General features: G+C 39.5%; 8 protein-coding genes across 8 annotated transcripts; 6 read left to right on the top strand and 2 right to left on the bottom strand. All coding sequences in view use genetic code 12, as the record gives it.

Moving 5' to 3' along the window:
• Positions 1-44: 44 nt before the first annotated feature.
• On the top strand, positions 45-1,109 carry THI4 (thiamine thiazole synthase; the record flags this gene model as incomplete). Its single annotated transcript, XM_036811460.1, has 1 exon — positions 45-1,109. One exon carries the CDS (start codon positions 45-47, stop codon positions 1,107-1,109), a length of 1,065 nt encoding a protein of 354 aa, XP_036667894.1.
• Positions 1,110-1,369: 260 nt separating this feature from the next.
• CPAR2_405350 (tubulin-binding prefolding complex subunit) lies at positions 1,370-1,998 on the top strand (the record flags this gene model as incomplete). The annotated part of the gene is made up of 2 exons (XM_036811459.1): positions 1,370-1,386; positions 1,443-1,998. 2 exons carry the CDS (start codon positions 1,370-1,372, stop codon positions 1,996-1,998), a joined length of 573 nt encoding a protein of 190 aa, XP_036667893.1.
• Positions 1,999-2,034: 36 nt separating this feature from the next.
• CPAR2_405340 (uncharacterized protein) lies at positions 2,035-3,033 on the bottom strand (the record flags this gene model as incomplete). The annotated part of the gene is made up of 1 exon (XM_036811458.1): positions 2,035-3,033. The coding sequence occupies one exon, from the start codon at positions 3,031-3,033 to the stop codon at positions 2,035-2,037; it is 999 nt and encodes a 332-aa protein (XP_036667892.1).
• A 548-nt stretch (positions 3,034-3,581) lies between these two features.
• RPL18 (60S ribosomal protein eL18) lies at positions 3,582-4,553 on the top strand (the record flags this gene model as incomplete). The annotated part of the gene is made up of 2 exons (XM_036811456.1): positions 3,582-3,693; positions 4,105-4,553. 2 exons carry the CDS (start codon positions 3,582-3,584, stop codon positions 4,551-4,553), a joined length of 561 nt encoding a protein of 186 aa, XP_036667891.1.
• A 258-nt stretch (positions 4,554-4,811) lies between these two features.
• Positions 4,812-6,509, top strand: CPAR2_405320 (uncharacterized protein; the record flags this gene model as incomplete). Its single annotated transcript, XM_036811455.1, has 1 exon — positions 4,812-6,509. One exon carries the CDS (start codon positions 4,812-4,814, stop codon positions 6,507-6,509), a length of 1,698 nt encoding a protein of 565 aa, XP_036667890.1.
• Positions 6,510-6,684: 175 nt separating this feature from the next.
• RPS19A (40S ribosomal protein eS19) lies at positions 6,685-7,398 on the top strand (the record flags this gene model as incomplete). The annotated part of the gene is made up of 2 exons (XM_036811454.1): positions 6,685-6,704; positions 6,978-7,398. 2 exons carry the CDS (start codon positions 6,685-6,687, stop codon positions 7,396-7,398), a joined length of 441 nt encoding a protein of 146 aa, XP_036667889.1.
• Positions 7,399-7,527: 129 nt separating this feature from the next.
• On the bottom strand, positions 7,528-19,914 carry DYN1 (dynein heavy chain; the record flags this gene model as incomplete). The annotated part of the gene is made up of 1 exon (XM_036811453.1): positions 7,528-19,914. The coding sequence occupies one exon, from the start codon at positions 19,912-19,914 to the stop codon at positions 7,528-7,530; it is 12,387 nt and encodes a 4,128-aa protein (XP_036667888.1).
• Positions 19,915-22,167: 2,253 nt separating this feature from the next.
• Positions 22,168-26,682, top strand: CPAR2_405290 (pleiotropic drug resistance family ABC transporter; the record flags this gene model as incomplete). Its single annotated transcript, XM_036811452.1, has 1 exon — positions 22,168-26,682. The coding sequence occupies one exon, from the start codon at positions 22,168-22,170 to the stop codon at positions 26,680-26,682; it is 4,515 nt and encodes a 1,504-aa protein (XP_036667887.1).
• Between the last annotated feature and the right edge of the window lie 787 nt (positions 26,683-27,469).

The raw sequence follows: 27,469 nt of genomic DNA, 5'->3' as shown, positions 1-27,469 counted from the left end.
AAATTTTTCTCCAAGAGCTCAACTTCATTACAAATACTTCAGTCATGACTCCACCTACTATGTTACAAACTGCCCCTACTGAAACTCTCCATTTGGCACCAACTGCAAAACACCAAATTAATTTGAAATCCAATGCAGCAAATGGAGAAGTCAAATTTGCCGATTGGGAGAAGTTTCAGTTTGCTCCTATTAGAGAATCGACTGTCTCTAGGGCGATGACTAAGAGATACTTTGCTGACTTGGACAAATACACTGAATCGGACGTTGTGATTGTTGGTGCTGGTTCTGCTGGTTTGTCTGCTGCATATGTATTGGCCAAAAACAGACCAGATTTGAAGATTGCTATCATTGAGGCATCTGTTTCACCTGGTGGTGGCTGTTGGTTGGGCGGTCAGTTGTTTTCTGCTATGGTGTTAAGAAAGCCGGCTGATCAATTTTTGGACAACTTGGGTGTCGCTTACGAGGATGAAGGTGATTTCGTTGTTGTTAAGCACGCTGCTTTGTTCATGTCAACTTTGCTTTCAAAAGTTTTGCAATTTCCAAATGTCAAATTGTTTAACGCTACCGCTGTTGAGGATTTGATCACCAGGCGTGATGAGTCCAATGGTGAGTTGAGAATTGCCGGTGTGGTCACCAACTGGACATTGGTTGCTTTGAACCATGACACTCAATCATGTATGGATCCAAACACCATCAACTGTAACGTGGTATTGTCCACAACTGGTCACGATGGTCCATTCGGTGCCTTCTCCGCCAAGAGATTGGAGGAATTAGGAAAAGCACCAAAAGATATTACTGCTGGATTCAAACCAAATAGTGAAAAGCAGCCATCACAAGCTACCAACTCTGCATCTGGTTTCGAATTGGGTGGCATGAGAGGTCTTGACATGAACAAGGCGGAAGATGCCATTGTCAAGGGAACTAGAGAAATTGTTCCAGGTTTGGTGATTGCAGGTATGGAGTTAGCCGAAGTCGATGGCTCCAACAGAATGGGACCTACTTTCGGTGCCATGGCTCTTCTGGGTGTCAAAGCTGCTGAATCCGTGTTGAATGCTATTGACGTCAGACAAAAGCAAAATGAAACTTGCTACGGCGGTTTGAAAGCTTAGGTGGTGTGTTGTTTAGTGTGTAGCTCTTTTACGAAATCTATTGTTTGATTTAAAGCTGAATGTTGTAGCACCATAGAATTGGGCATGAACTCTGAATGAAGCACTTTTGAGATTTCACAGGGTGCGTGTGAAGCTGTGTATTTTCTCTCTCATTTTCTCTTTGGTCTCAAAATTTTGCGCGATATTTGGTGCAAACTTTCTTTTGGATCTCTAAAGTGTGAGCAAAAATAGACCAACCATCATACAACGACGCATACACAATGGCGGAAATTCTAAAGTACGTATCCGGATACCACTACGCAAATAACAGGAGGTACTAACTGCTTATTCAAGACCTAAGAATACCAATCCAAGAGGTATTCCCGAGGCACCCTTCATCGAACTGGTAGATGTCATTATCAAAGATCCTGATAATGAGTTTCAACCGGTGATGTCCCAGTTTCAGCAACGTTTACAACAATACAAATACATGGAGCTTTCAAAACAGCAACAATTAGCCGATGTAAACCAAAAGATTCCCGATATTGAGAAAAATTTGGAAATCATAAATTACATGAAAACATCTAAAGCAACCACGAATGAAGATGAGCTGGAAGAATTGACATTCAATTACGAACTTAATGACACATTGTACAATAAAGCCACCGTTGATGCCAAAGAATTGGAGTCTGTTTACTTGTGGTTGGGTGCAGAGGTTATGCTTGAGTATCCGTTGGATGAGGCAGTTCAGCTTTTGAACGAAAGACTAAGCAAGAACCAAGAACAAAAGCGAATCGTGGAGGAAGATCTTGAATTTCTTAGAGAGAACATCACCACCATGGAGGTTAACACGGCCAGATTGTATAACTGGGATGTGGAAAGAAGGAAGAAAGAACAGGCAAAAAAGTAGGTGTGTATATGGTACGTATACTCTTAATCTATAAGGTTACGATCTGAACGTATCAAGAAATTGACTACCCAACGGCCTGACTGGGGTCTCAGCTCGAATCCTACTTTCTTCTTGTCTAGCCTCATCCAAGAGTTCATCGTTATCCTCGGGTTCCTCACTTGCATTACGATCATGGAACTCTTCATCTGTAGTTGAAGTGGATACCGGATGATAACTATGAGTGAACCTCCGCTGTAGATTTTGCAATATGTGCTCAGCCTTCTTGCGAGGATTGATAAAGGTTTGGAATAAACCCCTTGGCAACAACCACGACGTGCCCATCGGTAAGAGTTCACAAGTGTACAACTTTCCAATAAATAAACCCACCAGACATGGTACTATGGATTTGAATCCGTTGTTGAAAAAAAGCAAGGTATATAGTACATGCACAGGAAATCTATTGGTTAAATTTAATTGTTGTGAGAAACCACCCGATGATTTGGCATCATCCCGACTGGCGCTTGGCTTCTTTAACAAAATTTTAAAATAATAGGACACTGGAATATTGGCCCCGTAAGTGACGTATAACGATGATAAGATTCCGAGAGGGCCAGGAATGACCGTGTTTAGAATAGTTGTTTCATATTGCACGCTGTCCGCATTGTGGCCAAGAAGGATCACCTTCACAGCAAACATAAAATAGTACACTAGAAGCTGGCCTAGGCTCATCACTAAAAGGCATGCAATTGAATTGGCAACGGCAAATGATGTGACAACGGATAAATACTTTCTAGAACCATAGAATCTCTCTAGGATCTTGAATTGAAACCATAAAAGGATGACTAGTAGATAATCAGACTCATTCACGACAGATATCTGGTACGTAAATAATCTCCAGAACTGATAGTACTCAATAATGTAAGGGTCAATAACCAAGTTCAAATAATACTTGATTGATAAGATTGACAACACAAGTGGCAAAATTGTAGACAATATACATATTGATTTGGAAACCGGGGTATTTGTGAAACCACGTATGGGGGTCAACTGAGCCATTGCTGTTGCGTTGGTTGCGTTGGTTGCGTTGGTTGTGTTGGTTGCGTTGGTTGTGTTGGTTGCGTTGGTTGCGTTGTACGTGTTGGGAGTGGGGAGATAGTTTCACTCTAAAAGGTTGTTGTACAACACTCCCACATGCGTCAGTTCGACACAAAAGCTAACTCGGGAGTTAATACCCGTACCACGTGCCGCTTGGTCAGCTTACAATTTTGTAGTTGAGCTCAATTCCCAAAAAATTGTAAAATTTTGGAGCACTGTGACGCCTAGTCCCATCCCGCAAATATGTCTTCAAAAAACAGGTCTTCTTCGTTACGAATATAAGACTTTGTCATTATTTAGTCTGTGTTGGTTTTCGCATAGAGAGCATCACCACAAGAAGCAGTCACAACAGATCATGTGATACAAACTTATTTTATTTTATTAATTGTATCACAAAGATACTGGTCTCGCTTTCTAGTGCACTCGCACTTTATTTCAAAAAGTACAAAATTTTCAAGGAGTTTCAACCTCATCACCTCCATTACACCACCAACAAACACACATCAACCATGGGTAAAGATCACACTACCAAACAACACATCAGATCAGGTCACAGAACCGCTCCAAAATCAGACAATGTCTACTTGAAGTTATTGGTCAAATTGTACTCCTTCTTGGCACGTATGTAAAAAAAATTGAAGTCTTAGGTCAAGGCTACGGAAAGACGTTTATGAATATCATCATTTTTTCAAAAAAAGGTCATACACTTTACAGAATTCACAGAGTTCATCAAGCGGATTGCATTGTGGGTTTCCTAATCAGTGTTTTGGGGTGAAAGGGTTTGCCCGATAGTCGACACGCTATCAAGAGGGTACAATTCTTCACTTGACATGACACAATACATTGGTATACTCCTTGCAACCGCTTTCTTTAAATTCTCCATTCGATGGATTTGTTCCCCCGAATGTGATTGAGTTGAAAATCTGCGAGTGCTTTATTACCATCATTTTGGCAATGGTAAAATTGTGTGCGTCTTCTGAGCAGATCTAGGTATGAAACCTTTTTGCCCCAATATACTAACTGTTTTCCCAGGTCGTACTGATGCTCCATTCAACAAGGTTATCTTGAAATCATTGTACTTGTCAAAGATCAACAGACCACCAGTTTCAGTTTCAAGAATTTCACGTGCCTTGAAAAACGAAGGTGCTTCTCAAAAAACTATCGTTGTTGTTGGTACTGTTACTGATGACAACAGATTGTTGGAATTCCCAAAGGCCACTGTTGCTGCTTTGAGATTCACTGCTGGTGCCAAAGCTAGAATTTTGAAAAATGGTGGTGAGGCCATCACTTTGGATCAATTGGCTTTGAGAGCTCCAAAAGGTCAAAACACTTTGATTGTAAGAGGACCAAGAAATGCCAGAGAAGCTGTTAGACACTTTGGTTTCGGTCCACACAAGGGTAAAGCTCCAAGAATTTTGTCCAAGGGTAGAAAATTCGAAAGAGCTAGAGGTAGAAGAAGATCAAGAGGTTTCAAGGTCTAAGCTGGATAGTAGGGTTTGTATAGATGTGTTTACTCGAAATTCAACGTTTAATTTGAATATGGATGTTTTGTAGGGAGATTGTAGTGCGATTTTTACTCTGCGATCCATTGTGTGATACAAAGTCGCAGTGAGATCTTGTATCCTTTAACACTGTTGTGCCGAAATGCAATCCAACAAAGGTGCTATAGAATCGCTATCCGTGACATCTCCAACCGATAGTCAAGCCAATTGTCAGATATTCCACGGAGAGATCCCATTATGCAGTCAACAAACGGAAAGAATATACTTGCTCCACTGATTGAAGTTTTGCCGTTGGAAATTCTCGACCGAATAGTAGAATGGCTTTCAGAAGGGCAAGTGAATATATGTGGCTTGAGTAAAGACTCCGAGAGATTCCCGCCATATACGTACATCACAAATAATGAACGATGCAACGGCTGCTACAGGGATTTGCTTTCGCTATCATCAACTAGTCGAACTATGAGAATTAAAGTAGGAGGTGTACTATTTCGCAACATCAGTCTAGTTCGTCAAAACCAGATTGATTCGGTGCTTTCTACACCTAGATCGCGTCAACTATATAGTGACGAAAAGGCTTACCACAGGGAATTTATCAAAGAGGTTATAAGCGGTAACATTGAAAACTGCAGTAAAAGCGAATTGGCTAGATCAAGTTTCAAGCATCATATTATTGGTGATCAGAATTTTAAGTGCTACTACGAGAACAGGCTTTCCTTGTGCAATTTTGTTAGGTATTTGGAATGTGGCAACGAAGTTTTGAATAGCACCGAATTGATGATGTTTCCCAACTTGACAGAATTGAGAATTTTAGAGGAATGTGTCAACTCAAAGATCCAAAGCAAGATAGAAGTCCCCAAATTGGAGTATTTGGCAGTTCACGCACAGACATTACAAATGTCAGAGGCATTATTGGACTCACTTAATAGCTTACGCCGTTTGGATTTGTTTTTAAACTACTCGGATATTCCTGCTACGATTGGTGTTCAAGGGATTTTGAAGCACTTGCTGCAACACGCACCCATCTTTGAAGAAGTTGCAGTTTTTTTGGAGCAACCATATAACTTGTGCTATACAGAGACCATGAGATTGTTGAAATTGGTGGCTTCCTCACCACAGTTGCGAAAATTGACAATTAGGGTGAAAAGGCGAAAGAGCCCTCTGCAGCTGGGTCAAGGAGATTATGAAGTTTACTTGGATTACATTGGCGATGAGCTACTAAGCATATTTGAATCAGTTGAAATCTTGATAATTGATATCTCACTATTGAATGTAATCAAACTCAATCCAACATTGGAGATATCAAACCAAGGAATACCGCTAAGGGGGAAACAGATTATTCTTGTGGATAGGGCTGTACTGGGACCGAAGTTGTCCTTGACACAGAAAGAGGTTTTAGGAGCTATAATCAAAAGGTGTGGAATTACCAGCTTTTCTTATTATTATGGAGAAGCGCTTGAAGAAAGCCATCTTCATGTTTTGAATATCGTGACTGATTTTATTTGCTGGATGATTGATCCAATCTCTAGTCGAGGTCAAAGGTACGAAGGTTTGGAGATGGTATACATTGAAAAATGTTGGTCAATTACCGATGACTCTGCAATCAGAGAGTTCATACACAAATCAATGATGTCAGATCTAACGCGCTCCTCGATTAATCATATTAAAGTTTGGGATCGATTGGTACTCAATTCGCCAAGGTATAAAAAGCGGGAAGATTTTGAATTATTTATTGGAGAGCAACAACTGTACAACGTCACAACTAATGAAGGGTACTTCATTGGATCCTCAAACATGCCCACGAACGCAGTGACGATCACGACATCACATGCTACGGGTCTGAGACATGCTGAAAATTACTTCTGGAGCACAGAGACATCACTATGTGATTTTGAGCAGTATTGCATACGCCAAAGAAGAAGCTTATTATTTGGGTGAGGTAGTATGGATAGGGTAAAGCCCTAAATCACACAAAAGCTTCTATCAGTAGTGCTACCACCTCATGACTTTCCACCCAATGAAAAAAAAAAAGTGTCTCGTAAAATTATTCACAAGGTTTTTGTATAGTCTACTTCTGTACCAATAATCAAAGCAAATACCATTATCAATAAACATGCCAGGTGTATCAGTAAGGTATGTCCCAAGCACCTAAAGTTGGGTTTTTGCTTGAAGATTCGTTGATGTGAAATCTGTCGTGGTGGATAGGGAAAGTTCAGATTTGTTCTCAACTTTCCAAAAAGTGACTACAATATCAAAAATGCTGTTCCTAAAGTAATTCTTGGTTTTTGGGCACTCTAGTGGAGAGAGATTGCTTTCAAATCCATAATATCCCATTTCAGACTTCAATCGATAATCATTGAGTAAATTACCTTGTATATTTGGTGTATATACTAACAATTTAAAAAGAGACGTTCCAGCTCAAGAATTCATCAACGCTTACGCTAAGTTCTTGCAAAGACAAGGTAAATTAGAAGTTCCAGGTTACGTTGATTTAGTCAAGACTTCCGCTGGTAACGAATTGCCACCACAAGAAGCTGAAACTTGGTTTTACAAGAGAGCTGCTTCTATCGCCAGACACATTTATTTGAGAAAACAAGTCGGTGTTGGTGCTTTAAATAAATTGTACGGTGGTGCTAAGAACAGGGGATTTAGACCACACAAGCACGTGGACGCTTCAGGTTCTATCAACAGAAAGGCTGTTCAAAGTTTGCAAAAGATTGGTGTCTTGGAAATTTCTCCAAAAGGTGGTAGAAGAATTTCCGAAAACGGTCAAAGAGATTTGGACCGTATCGCTGCTCAAACTTTGGAAGATGAAGAAGAAGATTAAGCGAAGGTTAATAACCTAAACCTTTTCCAAAATCCTCTTGTTTACTTAGCGTGTACTATAGATTTTTTAGCCTTCTAATGAATTAATAAGTTACATCAGGGCGAAATTTCTACTGTATTTTTAAATATTCTAGACTGTATCTATCAACTGTAGGAATTCTTCGATTGTTTCTTCATGGGACTTGGTTGTCAATGACTCCTTTACATTTTGTTCCAAGCCAAGCCAAGAAAGAGGTACTTCGTCAGGCAAATTTTCAAGCCAGCTGGAATATGCTTCCATCGTATTCGAATCCGGTAAATGTAGAGCCTCTTTAGTTTGTGAAGAGATCTCATTTTCGATCAAATCGAAGTTCAGTTTGAGCGAATCACTTGTGAAAGTACGGTTGCAAAGATTTTGAAGATATTTGTGATCTTCTTTGCTGGAAATCTTACCACCATAAACAACATCGCCTAGCATTATCCTTATCTCCTGCCATGGAATCCGCTCAACACGCCCTTTTGCCGCATAGATTGCATTCTCTATCACATTGATTCCACAAGTGAAATCAGCATCATCAACTTGAAAATCGCTCTTGAATGAAAACGGAATGTAACGACACAATTCGGAAACTAGACCATGAAACCATGATAATAATAGGAAGACATGAAAATCAACGGGGCTTGATAACAAAAAGGTTGGGATAGCTGCAAATGACTCTGATACGGCTTTTCTGAAGGAGACAACTTTTTCGAAATAAAGTACCCTACTTTTGGTAATGATAGCCCGGGGCAACCTCGAGTAAGAGCTGCAAGTTAAAAGTAACTTTGATCCTGAAACTTGACTGAGATTAGATATAGTGAGTTTCAAATGTTCGAGCCAATGCGTGGCCAATTGGACATTTTGAACGATGATCCAAACTGGTTCTTTTTGCGACTTCTCTAATGCTTTGTTGGCAGTATCAGCACTTTCTTTTGAGCCCATAGAAACTACGATAACCTTCCGCTTGTACTTCTCGGCCACCTCAACAAATTTGAAAGTAGGATCATAGCCATCAGGAGACACTGCCAAAATTGGTTGAGTACTCTTGAGCCAGTATTCTGTATCGTACTTTGATTCAAATGGGGTGACATGAAAAAGGGGACTGCAAAAGTGAACAAATATATCAAAAGGAGTTGTTTTTGGATTGGCTGCGAACTCGACCAATGCAGAAATCGACGGTCCATCAGTCTCTTTCTTGGCACCAACAATGCTAGAATTTGTCAATTTGGAGCCTGAAACAATAGAATCCATTGAAGATCCCTCCAAAGATTTGTGCTTTAACAAGTGGCGCATTATCTGTGCGATAGCTTCCTTGTAGCCGTCGCCCATCTGAAATGAGTTTCTGAGCACCATCAACAACAATGCTAGCACAATTTTATCTTTGTATGGTAATGCTGGAGACACAACATTGAAGGTCTCGCGATATACATTCAAAGCGGTGATTTCAGGATCTAGCAAGTCATTCTGGTTCATGACATGAACACAAAGCTCTAAAAACGCAGATACTGAAAGCTCGTAAAACTGAAAGAGCCTTTGAAACACTGTCACTAACAGATTTATGGCCACACATTGACTAGCAACCGCTTCAAACTGTTCTCTCACGCTATCCACTTCTGACATAACTTCCTTTGCATTCTCTAACCTCTTTGAAAGATCCACACTGTTTTTGTTCAAGGTCTCTAAGGTTCCAAGCAATTTGTCGTCTTCCAAAATGTTTTCAGCTTTAGTGTTTAAAGATACCAATAATTCATCTTCTAGATTTTGTAATTGCGTTGTTATGTCACTCCTTGCAAGGATCAATTCAGCTCTTTGCTTTTCCAACTTGGGATGCGAAACACGCAAAGCGTTATCAAGAACCCTATTTTCCAAACTACCACTAGTGATTGAAAAGTTTATAATGCCAGCCCTTGATCGAACAAACTCAGTTAGTTCGAGTCCCAACTCCTTTGTACACATTATCAACTTAAAACTGGGATTAAAATCTACAAGTTTTCCTGCGAGTTCAACCATCATTCTACCATTATTTCGATGCATGGTACTTCTCAACAAGTCATTCACAATAGGGTTGAGCTCTTCGGCATCTTCAAGTACTAATACTCCACCGAACCGTAACGAGTTTTCCAAGGTGTTATAAAAGGCATCATTGTTGAAAGCTGCAACTGTAAGAATTTTGGCTGGATATGATTTAGCAATGACGTCCACGATTGCCCCAGACGGATCTATCAATATTGGATGGTCGATCCAACTCAATAAAGCAATGTTGGTTTTGCTCAATTCATCATCCGGCAACCCATTTTCCAACCAACGTCGAAGTTCACTCTTCTTTACCAAGTATCCAGCAATCAGCACACCTGAATCATACGGGATACTCAAATCTGCAAGACGTTTGCACCAAACCCTGCGTAGAATATCTCGTCCTTTCTCATCTGATGCTCCAGCATACGTGACGAAAGAAGCACATAGCAAAGCCGTACCAACTATACATTCATTGGTTGAATCAAATGACTTGCTTGAATCCCTCCATCTTACTCTTTCGTTCTCAAGATTTTTAACTAGCGTAATACTTCGTTGAAGCTTCTGCAGGACCTCGCTTGATTCCATCTTGATTTTCTCTGTCTCCCTTATTAACTCACTGTAGCTACTTTTGCAGTTTTCAATCTTAGCGTCTAATTCTTTAATCATTTGATCGATGGCAATCAAATGAGCCTTGGTCTTGACAGTTCTTTGCTCCAATAGATTCACCTCCTCGCGTAGTGGTCCAACCTCCTTCAATATCAGGGAATAAGCAAGTTGTGCTCTTACCCACTCCAACAATGGACCGCAAGCCTTACTGGCCCTATGGGCAACTTCAAAAGTGAAATCTGGTCTTGATAAATAAGTTTGCTCCATGTAATCCCTAAGCTCAGGTGATAATTGATTTTCACAATCAAAATTTACAATATTGGGTATAAAATCTTCCCCTCTCACTGCCAATTGAACATCTCTCCAATTTGAAATATGGTAACCAAGTAACACGCAAACGGATTCCATGGTCATCTTCACTGCAGCAGGTGGATTCGACATACTTCTAATTTCAGTCAAATGTTGTTTCTTGATGTTTTGAACCCCCCGTTGCGCTTCAAGAACCGCGGGCTCAACCAAAGCAAGTTCCTTCATAACAGTCTCTCTTCTAGAAAGGATGAGCTCTTCTTGCTTTTCGAGTTCTCTTTGGGTTTCTATGGAAAACTCCTGTTTTCGTTCGGCCTCATTTTGGTCCCCGAGCATTTGATTCAACATTTGCCTAGCTTCTTGATTCTTCTGCATGAGCTCTTTTTCTTTTGACGCTAGGAACAGCTTCATCTTTTCCACTTGCAACACGGTCTGTTGGAGTTTTTCTAATCCAACAACAATGTGCCGCTGTCTTTCATCTGCTTCGGCTCTTTTTTGAGAACACAAGGTCATAAAAGTATCGATAAGTGTCAAGAATTTAGCTGGATAATTGTGTTCATGAGTGAAATTTAAATGACACATATTGCGGTGAACATATATCAAATAGTCAATAATAAGGTCTTTATGACCAGTGCAACCTCCCTCTGCAATATCCAGGTCATCATCAGAAGGTTTGATTGTAAAAGAATCCAAAACTATGTTGTTCAATTTCGAGGAAGCAATATTGCGTAAGCAGAGGTTCGACCAATCGCCCGTCCAACTCAAAACACATCTATTGAACAAGGCTGGAGATGATAAGACTTCTCTGCCTTTACCCACTCGTGATTCACCAATTGTAAAAATCACATGTAAATTTTGCGAGATTTGATTTGTGAACCAGCGACTCAACTCACTTTCTGAATCAAGAAACAATCCTTGCAATTGGGACTTCTCCGCACATTTGCTAATCAAAGTTGCACGATTTTCTCCTTCAAATAGACCGGGTACTTCTGCATTTGCTAATAAAACATTCATTCTCTCGACAAAAGATGCCTCGACTATACTAGATTCGTCAATCACCAAACATATTTTCTCACCATCCACCACACGCAACAACAAGTGTCTTAAAAAGTCATCAAAATCATCTATGGTGTAACCGGTCTTGACGCTCAATTGAACCACTTTTATTCCATTCATCCAGGCAACGAACCTAGTAAGGGTCATTCTACCACTACTGCTAGGTCCAACAAGAATTGCATGTCCTTGGGGTTGTTTCATAACTCTGTCAATTCTCAATACATGATCCAACATCTCATCATGCAATACTAGGTCCGTTTCAATTTCTTCTTCGCTGTAAACCCTCAATCTTTCTTTGGTAAACCGTTTAAGTTCGTGGCTATTTACAGATTGGTACTTTGAATTCAACCAATCACTGAAAAACACTGGAGCTTGGAAACACGAACTGGAATCCACATTCGGAAAATGCAAATCACAGACTTTTCTAAATAAATCCAAAGTCCAGAACTTGTCTTCTTCCATTGACAATCGATCGTAAAATAGTCTCAATCCCTCATTATACCACAAACGCAAAAATTGACTCAAATCCCTGTATTCAATACTTTTGATTGCTTCAAATAAGCCTCTGCTCCACCGGGTCAATTCTCTTGGCGAGTATACATAGAGCACTAGCTTAGACTTTGATTTTTCATAGATGTCAATACTTGCACGCGTGATTTGGCTCACAAATGGTTTAAGATTCGGAGCGCACTTGAAAATAGCATTGTTTAAAGTTTGATATATTTGTAGTAATGACGACTTCCCAGGGGAATTCACTTGTACCAAACATACATGTCTCAAGAAACTTGGACTCAATTCATATCGACCCGGATCTTTAGGGGAGTTACAAGCACCAACAAATTGTATATTTTGAAGGGACACCCATTGCAAATCTTTTGGTCTCCAAAACCCATTGTGTTCTATCATTTGCCTGATCAAAGATATCACTGTTTGAGTACCAAACCGATCAAGTCCGGGTAAGTTTATTTCGTCACAAAATACAACAACCCACTTTCCGTTTGTTTTGGGGCAAAGGGAAACCCCTCCATTTACACGCTTGTATACGCAAAAATTTTCCATGGAGTTGAGCAATGATTGTGGGGTACTTTCCTTTGAAAAATTGAGGGCGAGAATATCATATTGGGAAGATTTCGAAAGGGCTTTAAATAATGTCATTGTCTTTCCTGAACCTGGTGGACCGCACAATATCAATGTTCTGTGCTCCTGAATCATGCCATAGATTAGATTCTCGTGTTTGAGTGTATCAACAGTAGGGACAAGTATGTTCGGATTCGTGATTTCTTGTGGTTGTAAATTCAATGTTTCCACCTTTGATGCAATAGGGACCCATTGTGCCTCTGGGTAGCCAATTTCATAATCCAAAATGTCTCCATCTGGGAAGTCTACGAAGGCTAGGTCCCCAAACGTTGCAATTTGTTTCTGAAATTGGAATCTCTCCTCAGTTGAGCAATCTCCAGCAAATGCCCAGATTAAAGCTAAAATGCTGATTTTGCCAGCATATACTTTGGAATTTATCAAATCAGTCTTAACTTTGATGGCACATTGCAAGCAGCTTTTGACGTAGCTAAATACCAATACTTGAAAGGTATTGACGGCCCTTTCTAGAGTGTACTTCATGATGTGCTCCAACTGCCTACTTTCAGAGTCCAAACGTTCAATTAAATTAGGTGTCATAATCGAAATCACGGCCCCTATTAATTCCTTTGTCAAGGAAGCCAAGTGCATGTCGTTTTGTACCCCATCATCATCAAGACGAATATCGTGATGTGTCAATTTGAAAAGAATTCTCGAGTAAATATCATCGTTGGTCACCAGTGACTTATCAAACCATACCATTCCGCATCTACTAATGGTGGCGGGTGTTGCATTGTCCAAGTTGGTAGTTTCAAATACTATTGATACAGACGAGGGCAAAACTAAACGCTCCCCAGTAGGCAAGGTAAGTACCCGGTTATCATCCAATACACTGTTGAGATTCTCTGCCCATATAGGATCAACATCTCCATCAAAAACGATCCATGTCCTTTTTTCTAGTTCTCCCCTTGCGTTCTCTTGAATTCTTCGCAACACGCTAGTGAATAGCCCATCTGTCCACTGCTTGGTAAGAGCATCAAATTTGCCATACAAATGCTCCTTTGAGAACACTTTGGGACTTATTACGACAGATGTGTGCTCAACACTTTCAAAAATTGTCAATGCCTTCATAGTTAAATTTAAAACAGTTGACTTTCCAGATCCCGATTCTCCAACTAGCATTATTCCGTGATGGGAACTTTGTATACTTGCAAGTTGCAAAGCCTTCTCCACTGCACCCAGACTCGTTTGATATCCCTGTTCATGGCAAATTCTCTCAACTTCCCTTTTCAAACCAGCAGTTCCTAGTGGAATGGTGATACCAGGAAAGCAACGATCTTGCAAAAGAGTAAACTCTTGAACGTCGTTGAAAGTTAACTTCGGTAATACCGTTTCGTAGATGCTACGTTTAACAATTTCAAACTCTCTCAATGATTCGTGCTCACTTTTGTCACCATCTCTGTACTTCAATTTACCACACAAGCCAAGTGTCGTCTTTACGGCTCTCAATCCAAAACTGTAGTGCTTCTGACTGGATACCTTTCTTGCAATCTCAGTGAAAAATTGAGTGACCAAAATAGACAACTCATGCGCTGATGCAAAAGTCATTGAGGTCAACAATACCTCGATTATAAGTTGAACATCAGGCTTGTTCATTTGGAAAGTTCGAAACAACTTCTTCAAGTTCACAGGTAGCTCGTTTCTACCAGCGTAACCCGGATTCATGGTGACAAATACAGCAGATTCGGGGTTTACGTGTACAACTCGATTGGACAACTCAATCAGGACCAGTGGATGTTGAAGACCGTACTGTATTGATTCAATTTGGGACGACACGGCACTCAAGCTGGCTTCGTCCAATCGATTAAATTCATCAAAACAACCCCAGGCGCCCACTTTGCACAATCCACGGAAAATCCTACCCATGGATAGATAATCAAATTGTTCATCACAACAAAAAACCACGACCATCTTTCCCAAATTCTGACCAAGGGCCTTGACCGATTCTGTTTTCCCAGTACCTGATGGACCCACTGGAGAGCCCCCTAATTTCATTGATAAAGCCTGTGTCATGTTTAAGAAACAGCTGTTAAGCAATGGTGAGTAAGCTAATTTTTCAGGAATTCCCAAATACTCAAATCCGTAATTGAAAGTTGAAAAGGCTTGCTTTATTATAACCTCTGACGTTTTTTCATCATAATAAAATCTTTGTTGCACATCCCATAAGGATGCCCTGCTTTCTGTAATCGCATCTTGAAGCGTACCTGTGAGTTGCCGCTGATGGAGAAGTTCGATGATGATATTCTGCGTTTTCTTTCGAAGTATTTCATCCTGACATGTTTCAAGTAAACTGACAAACGATTGGATTAGCTGACGTATCCGCGAGCCCACAACAAGCATATCAGACTGGATCAAACTCTCAATCCACTGGGTAAAAACAATTTGCACTAGTAAATTCGAAATTTGGCTGGTGGTTCTATTTAGCAATTTTATCAATTCCTCCTGCTCCCCACTCTTTATAAACACACTCCATGGTTCAAAATTGGTATGGAGCTGGTGCTTTAACGATTGCTGAACTTGAAGTTCTAGTTCAAGAAGCCACTCATGAAGCATGGGATGCTTTACTAACGAAACTCGCTTCCTTAATTGCAAAATCTCGCCTTCTTCACTCGCCACGCTTACAATAGAGTGGCTATCATCATCAAAATTGATTCTTGCAACTCCGCCAAACATCTTTTTCAAATGCCTGTTAATTCTTGTAACATTTTTTGAAAATCCAATCACCTCGAGCAAATCCTCATCCCCTAAAAAGAAAAATCGAGGAAAAAGATCACGTTGTTTCTCTAAATACTCTGTTAGAGACTTTTGAATTCTTTTCAAACTGCTTGAAAAGCGATTCATTTGGCCTTGTATGTCCCCTATCAAAATAATATCAATGACTTGGTTGTACTTGTAAATTTGCTTCAATAAGGACATGAATTCATAACCGAGATTTTGGAATCTTGTATGCTCAAGAGGTAACAAGTTCCTTACTTCGTTACTATCCTTTCCAAGAACCCCATCTAGATGAATGAAATCTCGCTGCACCTCAACCCAGACATCCAATATTGCATGAAGAGTATTTAATTTCAGTTCCCACTCCGTTACACTTTTCTCAAATGTATCACCGTACAAAGATTTCTTTATCGAATTGATGACATCCAAGTTTGCTTCACATTGATCATATAAGGCGTCCCAATTTTTAACCAACCGACATCTGTTTTCGTAATTAAAAAGCTCAAAGTAAATTCCTGACCATGTTTCCTCAATCTTACCAATACTTTCTTCAATTGTTTGCTCATCACGCGCCTGATCTAATACATCTTGGATTAATTGGAAATTCAAGTCCAAATTTAATTGCCAAATTGTGCCAAGAGTGGTGTTTGCTGCCTTCACTGAGGGGCATAATTGTTCTAATATCTTCTTCCAATGACGATCTTTCAAAAAAGAGTTACTTATCTGCAACACTTTGGGTTGCAATTTTAAGTACTTCTTAATTTCTTGCTTTAATTCATCAACTGCTGAGTATTGACGAACGCTGAATGGGAGTTCCTTGATGGAATTCAAAGCTGCACGTAGCTTCAAACTCACATTATGAACGCTAACACTAGCCCAAGGAGTGTGTTTCATTTGCTGCAAGTCTTCCCACAAAGTGTTTACTGAGCTCCAGACCTCTTTAAGGTGCACAATGTCGTCCATAATTTCCAGCACGTCTTTAATAAACGGTGGCTCCATTTTCAAGTTGCTTGCAACTTCATTGAGCAACATTCCGAATGAGCACAACGTTTTGAACTTGTGTTGGTATTCGCTCAAACATTGTAGAGCAACAGCAGGTCTCAAGTCACCATCAGTTGGTCTCGCTTTTGTCCAATCGTTGGTCAAGTCTTGTAGTTGTCTACTTGTTTCGAGCGATTCACGTTGTACAATTGAAAGAACTTGATCTTCGTTATTCTTCACCAGCAATTCCTTGTCCTTCAATAGGGCTTGAACTTTTGCAAAGTCAGTTTCTAATTGTGCAATATACAACCAATTGGTAGGAAACTTGAAACGATATCTCGAAAGAAATCTTTCAATTGTATCGAATAACACAATTGATTTTTCCCATTCGTAAGTTTCCTTCTTAACTTTGGCTATATCTCCTAAATCGAAAACAAGTTGATGAGCCTCCAGGCTAAAATCTAGACGCTTGTTCAAGCCGCTTTGTGCAACTCTAACGCTTTCCTCTAATGCTTGAACGATTTGCGAAAACTTGTCCGAAAATTCAGAAAACAAGCGCTTCTTGAAAGGTTCGTATAAAACAAACAACTTTGCCAGGATATGGTGAGCGTCAACACTTATAAGTCCACCAAATGCAACTCTCGACTCATCGAAGACCTTCCCCAATTCGCAAACGTCTCGTAAAGTCTGATACCAATTCTTGAGTTCGTCTCCAACAAATATCCACTCCTTGTCTTCATCAAGACTCACATCCAATAAGGTTTGAATCGTTTTCCATTTACTTACGTAGTTTTCGATATCATTATAGATAGCATCAATCCTTCCGGTGACAAGATTCAAAGTGTTCCTTGCTGAAACGTGCTTTGTGAGATCTGCCGTCCTTGACGAGTGTCGCCAATTCAAATTATCGCCTCGATTGGATACAATGGCAACAAACAGATGCACTTCCTGAAAATAATGATTTCTTCCCTCTTTTAATGAGGGGTTCAATACTATCACCCCCTCGCTAAAGGTCAATGTGTGCAGGTACGATGGGAATTGCGTCACATAATTTTCACGGTTAATGGATTCGTTCCAGTCATGTGAAACCATGGCATTGCATAGCAATGTCAATTGGTCACACAAGCGTCCATATAAACAGCTTTCAACTTTGTGCCGAACCAAGCATCTCAATTTTTCATCTGAGGTTAGTCCGTCGAGTAAAGTTTCATCCAACTTGTGTTGCAACTTGTCTAATACCTCCAGAAATTGCGCTGCTTCGAAATAAGCAGTCTTGAGTTTAAAGATACACTGTTCCACGAAGATGAAAAAATTCTGAATTTTGTTAACTTGAGCATTAATGTGCATCAACAATTGAGTCACTTGCTGTAAACAATTCAACGCTTGCATCTCCACCAAACTTTCACTTCTCATTAGTAGTGCATCGTTTTGATTGACTAACTCAATAGCCTGCCATAGATGATTCCATTCAAGTCGAGAAAGTTGTTTCACTAAAGGGATGAGTTTGTATACATCTCCTGAGATGAATTCAAAAATTTGGGTCTTCAGTTGACCATTTGTTACATCAAACACCCTGTTAAGCATGTCAATTACATTCTCAATTTCAATGGCAATTTGACAAAATGCTGCTTGTTTTCTGTGGTTCAACGTGTTGGATGTGCTGAGACCCAAATTTTTCAAAACTACACCACTCTCATACAGCTGGAGCTTCTGCATGTCAAGGTTTAGTTTTAAAGCATAGCATCCATCACCATGTTTGGGGCGCTTTAGTAGTACACCCATGTCTCTAGGATGCATTGCCTTTTCGTTTGAAACCCAATCAGCGTATGCTTTCTTCGGATCCAAGGTGGTAATCAAATTGTTCGTGAGAGTGTCTATCTTTGACCCAACGGAGAAATTCTTCCAATCTACACCCAAAAGTTTGCTTAGTGACTCTCGGTAAAAATTCAATTTCGATATCAAGCCTTTGTCGTAAAGTATCTTTTTGTAATCGTTTAAGGTGCAAGTGTTTATATCCTCTTTCAATGACTGAATTTCCAGCATAGCGCAATCGAGAATCTTCAACTTTTGATTATCTTTTATTGTCATAAATGATGCATTGTTATCATTAGACGAGTCCAAATTGGGAAAAAATTGGTAATATATACTCAAATAGTCTGCAAACTGTTCAGCATTGTTGAAAAATCCATTTATTCTGGTTACAACGCTTGTAAAAATGGTGTTGAAAACTTTTTTGTAAGCACCTTCATGCATACTCCATACCAGCTTGCCTTCATGAGATATGTCAGCAACGTCTATCGGGATGATGTATTTGTTGTATGCCTCTATGAGGTCCTTGACACACCTTGATCTTTCATCGGCACTTAGCGCATTCTCAACACTATGCATTAAGCTTTCATGGTTAGTTCGGAAGGCGGTTAATAACTTTAATTTAAAGCTAATTGAATCGAGTTCTGATTTGTCGATAGAGATCAGTTTGATTTTCTCCTGGCGTTTCCTGGCAATCTCCCGTAGTACGGTGGTTGTCGCCTTTAGCTTATCGTTAATGGCGTTGATAGATTTTGTCACGATAGCTTGGTGCTTCCTGAAGGAGGTATACTCTAGAGACATTATCTCATGTTTGGATATTAGATCCTGAAGTTTGCGGCAAACATCCTTCAATAACAATTGAATGATATCAATTTCTGCAGGAATCGGCAACAGGGACAATTTTTGATTTACATATGACAACACGTCGTACACGCCATTATTGAATGAATCGTAATCTGCAACTTCATCAACCAAAAGCTCATCGAGTGGTATATCTTTAAAAAAGGCCCTATACGAAGATGCAGTGGCTGTCATTTCTTTCAACCCTATATCATTTTCGAAGCTCAATGTGATGTGAAATTTCCTTGCTTTACTCAAAACATCCAAAGTTGTAGCGACCTCTGGAGATTTGATTTGTTTACCTATTGATGTAAGGGCTATTTCAACAGTGTTCCAAAATTGTATTTCATCGCGTATAGACTTGCTATCCATTGTTGAATGGCTAATTTTTGTTATCGACAGTATTTGGTGGATCCAATCATTAGACACTGCCGTCAACTCATTGATGAATGCAATGTCATCAAGTAGGTCTTGTGACATCTCTACATCCCCTGATATAATACTCCTAATCTTTGGGTGAGTTGTTGTGACTAAATTAGGTATTTGAATTGATCGAGTTGTTTGCAACGCCAAAGATAATTCAATGAATCTTTTCCTTGTCAAGTTTGAACCCCTTTCCGAAGAAACGAGGTCGTAATAAGGAAAGAGACCTAAATCCAATGCATCCCTTAAAGCATCGATAGACAAATCATTGGTGCTGGTGTCTGAAGATACCGGTATGCTAATTATATTTAATTGAGAGCCAAGTGGTTCATCCATCACCAATACGCCTTTCGATTTAATAACAAATATTATTGATTCAATTGCATTGATAATGGGTTTAATCGGAGCTGTCGCGTTGTATATTCTGTACTGGTTATGAAGCTTTTCTTTGGTTATAAGGAGCGTGTCAGGATCGTGATTACTAGAAAAATCTCGAATGCAATTGCTACTATCATCTATGGTGGCGCTGTCTCCATCTAATATTTTAACAACATCTGAGATGTAATTATTGAAGACTTGATACCACTCCGTGTCCTCCACTGATGGGGCCATTGTTTATGGATTAGGTGAATAATTGTGGTTGAAATTGATTTGGTGTTTACAATTTTGATCCGATTATTTGTTTGTTTTTTTTCTTCATCTCACACGCGACAACTTGAAGTTGTGACTAAAGTATTTGTAGGAGTGATTTGATGATATAACTAGGGGTATATCGTTCGGATTGTACCTCGTAGTTGATGAGGAACCGTCAAAACAATAGATTATGCACCGCATGCTGCGATTCAATGAGAAAGACGGCGTGAAGGTATGCATAAAGAGAAGGAGTAGTAACTGTCAGGTCCACAATATTTACATGTACTATTATTACTTCTGATCGTTAGCGTCAACTAGGATGTTGGTCATAGACGAGGGCCATATCTGCTCGGCTGTTCTTTATGTACTCTATCATTAACGAATTCTAGAAATTTCAACCAGTTGAGAGCACCTGTGTTATTGTGTTAGTTTCCTGATTCGGAAGAAAGCAAAGCCGCATTCTCAGATCTTTTGGTTATACAATAAATTAGTACTCAACTGCTTATGAATTAATGCAGAGTTAATTTCCCAGAGTAACCTATTGTCAATATAGCATGGAGGAGTTTATTAGTTACGATTCGTTAATAAATGTTTATTTGTTTCAATATCTTCAAGTGAAATTTGTGCAAAAAAAAAACGCAGCACAACATCAAATTCAACTCTTGGCTCGAGCTATCCTGAGAAGATACTAGTTCAATGGCTTATATTAAAAGATCCCCCGAAAAAATGTGTATCTACCATTGATTCGTAAACGTGCCGTTTCTCGAGTATAGATAATAAAGTTTGACTGATGACTTAACCCCTAACACCGTTTAACAAGGCATCGGTGTTACTATTTTGGGGACGTGGGGTGAAATTTTTCTTTGCATATGAAAACGAATACGTTAAATATCGGATCAAACTAAAACACGGAAAGAATTCAATTATTTTTATTTCTCCGAAAGAATGTTTTGCCGAAATTTCTTTCACATTTTTTTTTTTTTGGACTTTGTTTTGGTTTTAAACAATTTTGGTTACTTTGGGTTACTTTTTTTTTTTTTTTTGTTACTTTTGTGTGCTTCAAAATTTTTCGGAGGTTATGTCTCGTGCTTTGAAGCTCAAGGTTCGATTTTTGGCAGACCATCGATCTTTTTAACATCCAAACAGCTGCTTATCTTGCATGGGTTGCTATTATCGATCTTAGGTGACGAAAATTGTTTGTGAAGAGGAACCAAATGGTGCTTTTTTGATGAGAAAAAGTATATATACGGTGCTGAGGTATAACTTGCTAGTAGTGGTCAACTAATGCCGAGCTTGACCACCAAGCAAAATACCTGTAAGAGCAGCATACACTACATCGTCGATTGTAGAAAGATAATAGCAAATCCTTTATTGTTGCAAGCTTGAACTTTTCTGTACTCTCTTTTTGTCTAATTTTTCAAATCTGCTGACCTAAAACGACGACAACTTACGCTCACACTACCCATGGGCGCTCTTGAATGCTGCTAGATCTGGAATCGTAACCCTGTTGGTGGCTAGAGAGGTTTCAAACTGAGATTCACTGCTATTCGAAGGAGCGCTTAGAAGTGTATCCTATATGCATTAATTTTGTCGGGGAAAAAACACGGAGCCAATTTCATATCCGAAAATAATCTAATACGTAATGGCATTTTACTCCTTGCGCCATTCGAAAATTATAGGCTTTTTTAGACCACATGGTGGTAGCCGTGCAACGGTTGCAAGATGTCAAAGTTATATTAGTTTGCCGCATATAGTCCTCGTAAAGTGGTGAATTTCGATGTAATAGCCGCATAACTGTCTTTCATTTCAGTATTAATTCCGTCTCCGAAATTGTGAAGTCAAGCCATTCATTTCACAATGTTTGTGTAATGAACCTATTATTAATTTTGTTATTAGGCTTTATGTTTTTATTTCTCTTTAATTTAATTTTTTTATTTATTTTTTCTTGTTGGTGGATGAGTAACCACCATTAAGAAAACAAACATATATATGAAATTCGAACTTATAAAATTATATTGAACTATATATAAAAGGTTATAACCCATTTCCAACTTTTGCCATCGCTATATAAATCTTCTTCTTTACATTTCGAAAGCTCACATTTACTAGTTGATTGCTGATTTTAATTTTTGATTTCATTAGCAAGGTTTTCATAGCTATTATTAGGACCCAACTTGATAACTGTTGATACTTTTTACCCACGGCACCGTAAATCGAAAAGAAGATTCAGCCATGTCGAATTTGGGAACAGAGTCCAAGGACGACTCTTTGAATAGAATGGAAAAGCAGCAAACTTCATCCTCTTTCGATCGGGATTCGGTTCAAGAATATACCGGTTTTCATGCTGAGGATATCCAACAATTGGCAAGAACATACACTAATGAAGACACCAGTTCAGCCGCCGGTTTGAAAAGATATTTAACCCACATGTCACAAGTACCTGGAGTAAATCCAGTTGAAGAAGAAAGTGCCGATGAAAGGTTAGATCCTAATTCGGACAGCTTTGACGCCAAGTTTTGGGTCAAGAATATGAGGAAATTATTCGAAAACAATCCTGACTATTACAAACCTTCTAAGTTGGGTGTTGGATACCGAAATTTGAGGGCATATGGTACAGCAAACGATACTGATTATCAACCAACAGTCACAAATGCACTTTGGAAGCTTGCCACGGAAGCCTTGGGACACGTAAGAAAGGAAGATGAGTCTAAGATGTTCAACATCTTGAAACACATGGATGCTATTATGAGACCCGGTGAGCTTACTGTTGTGTTGGGTAGACCAGGTGCCGGTTGTTCTACATTGTTGAAGACGATTGCTGTCAACACATATGGTTTTCATCTTGGTAAGGAATCAAAGATCACCTATGACGGATTAACACAGAAGGACATTTCTAAGCACTATCGTGGAGATATAATTTACTCAGCTGAAACTGATGTTCATTTTCCACACTTGTCGGTTGGAGATACTTTACAGTTTGCAGCCAAATTGAGAACTCCACAAAATAGAGGTGAAAATGTTGACAGGGAAAAGTATGCCGAGCATATGGCTGATGTGTACATGGCCACCTATGGTTTATTGCATACCAGGAATACAAATGTCGGTAATGATTTTGTCAGAGGTGTTTCAGGTGGTGAAAGAAAGAGAGTGTCAATCGCAGAAGCATCATTGAATGGAGCTAATATTCAATGTTGGGATAATGCCACAAGAGGTTTGGATTCCGCCACAGCTTTGGAGTTTATCAGAGCTTTGAAAACATCTGCAACTATATTAGATACCACACCATTGATTGCCATCTATCAATGTTCGCAAGATGCATACGATTTGTTTGACAAGGTTGTTGTATTGTATGAAGGTTACCAAATCTTCTTTGGCCGCGCAGACAAAGCCAAGGAATTTTTCATCAACATGGGATGGGACTGTCCACAAAGACAAACCACTGCCGATTTCTTGACTTCGTTGACAAACCCAGCAGAAAGACAGGCACGTCCAGGGTTTGAAGACAAAGTACCTCGTACTGCCGAAGAGTTTGAAGCAAGATGGAAAAACTCACCAGAGTATGCTTCGTTGATCAAGGAAATAGACGAATACTTCGTTGAGTGCGAGACACTGAAAACCAAAGAGTTATACCACGAATCTCATGTTGCAAGACAATCAAATCACATAAATCCTGGTTCACCTTACACCGTTTCATTCACCATGCAAGTAAGGGCACTAATGTACAGGAATTGGTTGCGTACTAAAGGTGACCCATCAATTACGATTTTTTCCATTTTCGGTCAATTGGTAATGGGTCTTATATTATCGTCGGTGTTTTATAACATGTCTCAAGACACTGGTTCATTCTATTTCCGTGGTGCTTCTATGTTCTTTGCTGTGTTGTTCAACGCATTTGCGTCGCTTTTGGAGATTTTGTCACTTTTTGATGCTAGACCTATAGTTGAAAAGCACAAGAAATACGCCCTTTATCGTCCATCAGCTGATGCTCTAGCGAGTATTATCACTGAGTTACCCACCAAGCTTATGATGTCCATGTCGTTTAATTTTGTTTTCTACTTTATGGTGAATTTCAGAAGAAACCCAGGACGGTTTTTCTTTTATTGGCTCATGTGTTTGTGGTGTACTTTGGTGATGTCACATTTGTTTAGATCAATTGGTGCGGTGTCAACATCGATTGCTGGCGCCATGACCCCAGCCACTGTGTTGTTGTTAGCGATGGTTATCTTTACTGGTTTTGTTATTCCAACCCCAAAAATGTTGGGTTGGTCCAGGTGGATCAACTATATTAACCCTGTGGGATATGTTTTTGAATCGTTGATGGTGAATGAGTTCCATGATCGTGAATTCGCGTGCGCACAATATGTTCCAGCTGGTCCTAGCTACCAAAATATCGCACAAGCGAATAGAGCATGCTCAGCTGTTGGATCGAGGCCAGGAAGTGATGTTGTCAATGGTACGGACTACCTTAGATTGTCTTATGAATACTATAATGCCCACAAATGGAGAAATCTTGGTATTACTATTGGATTTGCAGTGTTTTTCTTGTTTGTCTATATTGCTCTTACAGAATTCAACAAAGGAGCTATGCAAAAAGGTGAAATAGTTTTGTTTTTGAGAGGCTCTTTGAAGAAGCAAAAGAAGAAGAGATTAGCTCAAGCTCATGACTCTGAGTATGGTGGTATGCCCAACGAGAAGGTGTCTCGTGAAGCTGCCACGGAAGCAGCAAAATTTGAAAAAGGGGCTAGTGATAGTGCCGTAACAGATGAAGGATCAGTTGGATCTATTGAGTTGCCAAGCAATAGGGAGATTTTCTTTTGGAAGGATTTGACGTACCAGGTCAAAATCAAAAAAGAGGACAGAGTCATCTTGGATCATGTTGATGGATGGGTCAAGCCTGGACAGATTACGGCATTGATGGGAGCTTCTGGTGCCGGTAAGACAACCTTGTTGAACTGTTTGTCAGAAAGAGTTACCACTGGTGTAATTACTGATGGTACGAGATTGGTTAATGGACACTCCCTCGACTCGTCATTCCAAAGGTCGATTGGATATGTTCAACAACAGGACTTGCATTTGCCGACATCGACCGTTAGAGAAGCATTACAGTTTTCTGCATACTTGAGACAATCGAACAAGATTTCCAAGAAGGAAAAAGACGCGTATGTTGATTACGTTATTGACTTATTGGAAATGACAGATTATGGTGATGCTTTGGTTGGTGTTGCCGGAGAAGGATTGAATGTTGAACAAAGAAAGCGTTTGACCATCGGAGTTGAGTTGGTTGCTAAACCCAAGTTGTTGTTATTCCTTGATGAGCCTACTTCTGGTTTAGATTCGCAAACAGCATGGTCGATTTGTAAATTGATGAGAAAATTGGCAGATCATGGACAAGCTATTTTGTGTACTATCCATCAACCATCTGCACTTTTGATGCAAGAATTTGATCGTTTATTGTTTTTGCAGAAAGGAGGACAAACTGTGTACTTTGGCGATTTGGGAAAAGATTTCAAAACGTTAATCAACTACTTTGAAAAGAATGGTGCTGATCCTTGTCCGCCAGAGGCGAACCCAGCTGAATGGATGTTGCAAGTTGTTGGAGCTGCACCGGGTTCCCATGCCAAACACAATTATTTTGAAGTATGGAGAAACTCACAGGAATACCAAGATGTGAGAAAAGAGATTGCCAATATGGAAACTGAGTTGTCAAAGTTACCAAGAGATGACGATCCTGAAGCTAAGTATACATATGCTGCCCCTCTCTGGAAGCAATACTTGATTGTGACTTGGAGAACAATTGTTCAGAAATGGAGATCACCGGGATACATATATGCAAAGGTGTTTTTGGTCGTTTCTTCTTCATTATTCAATGGGTTCTCATTCTTTAAAGCAGACAGATCAATGCAAGGTTTGCAAAATCAAATGTTCTCTATTTTCATGTTTTTCATCCCATTCAATACCATTGTCCAGCAATTGCTTCCACAATTTATAAAGCAAAGGGATGTTTACGAAGTTAGAGAGGCTCCATCGAGAACTTTCAATTGGTTTGCATTCATAACTGCCCAGCTTACATCGGAAATGCCATACCAAATTATTGTGGGAACTTTGGCGTTTTTGTGTTGGTACTATCCCGTCGGATTGTACAACAATGCCGTTCCAACAGATTCAGTTGATCAAAGAGGTGTTCTTATGTGGCTTTTCATCACCAGTTTTTATGTATACACAAGTACCATGGGTCTTTTGTGTATATCATTCATTGAGCTCGCTGATAATGCTGCCAATCTTGCCACACTTTTATTTACGATGTGTTTGAACTTTTGCGGTGTGCTTAAAACCGGAGAACAACTTCCAGGATTTTGGATCTTTATGTACCGTGCAAATCCCTTCACTTATTTGGTTCAAGGTATGTTAGCTACAGGGTTGGCTAATACATCAGTTCAATGTGACAATGCTGAGTTGTTGACAATTAATCCACCTAGTGGACAATCATGTTCATCATTTTTGCAAGACTATCTCCAACAAGCTGGTGGCTATATTGTTGATTCTAATGGGTGTCAATTTTGTCAAATCAAAGACACCAATACATTTTTAGAATCGGTTAATGCAAGGTACAGCGAAAGATGGAGAAACTTTGGTTTAGTCATTTGTTTTATTGCCATCAACATTGTGTTGACGGGATTTTTTTACTGGTTGGCTAGAGTTCCAAAGGGAAATAGAGAGAAGGAGGATAAGAAGAAGAATGAAAAGTAGACCCTCCTAAACCTTAATGGCACGGATTAAAAGTCATGTATGTACTTTTGTTTATATCTCGCGTGAATACGCATATTTAGATTGTTAGAATTAGAATTAGAGAATTTTCTAGTGTAGGTTTTCAATTAGCAAAAGCTCTTGCATTGTCATATGCTTGCTGGTAACTTCAAACAACGAAAAAGAATTGTGGTTTGTGCTTTAACTTTGTGGAACTTAAACGACCTTTTGCTTGCATCTTGGTTTATCATGGTGCTGCACGTTCATTAGCGGATGCCGTATGTGCTCAGTGTTTATGTGAGTTCTATTTCATCGACTATCAGTGTACAACAGGTTAAATAACGTATTGCGGAACCGGCCCACCAGTCTTTGGGACTAGAATCCTGAAACGGTTAGCATAATCGGTGACTCTCGACGTATTATCCTTTTCAAGCTTATGACACCATCTCTCACAAGTCAAAAAATTCAACCCCAACCAGTGGTGTCCATCAGCAGGTAAATGGTGAAGGGTTATTAGATGCAACGTAAACACCAAGACACTAAACATTAAAGAGAGTTATTTTTATTGCAAATTCTTTTCCATTCGTAGGTGTTTATGGTCAACTACATCTCCAAAAATTTTGTCCTTAGAGCTCAATTTAATCTTAGATACAGATATAAAACCCTATTATTTGCACTTCGATAAAGTCTAGTTGATACCATCCGATATTGTTACCTCCCAAAATCGGTGGTTTTGTCAAAGGACAAGTTCCTTAACATTATCTATCGAAACCAACAAGGTTTTCGTCTG

The sequence above is a fragment of the Candida parapsilosis genome, contig 006372, assembly GCF_000182765.1.
Source record: "Candida parapsilosis strain CDC317 annotated contig 006372".
NCBI lineage: Eukaryota > Fungi > Ascomycota > Pichiomycetes > Serinales > Debaryomycetaceae > Lodderomyces > Lodderomyces parapsilosis.
The sequence above is the reverse complement of the archived record's forward strand: the minus strand, read 5'-3'. Positions and strand labels throughout refer to the sequence as shown.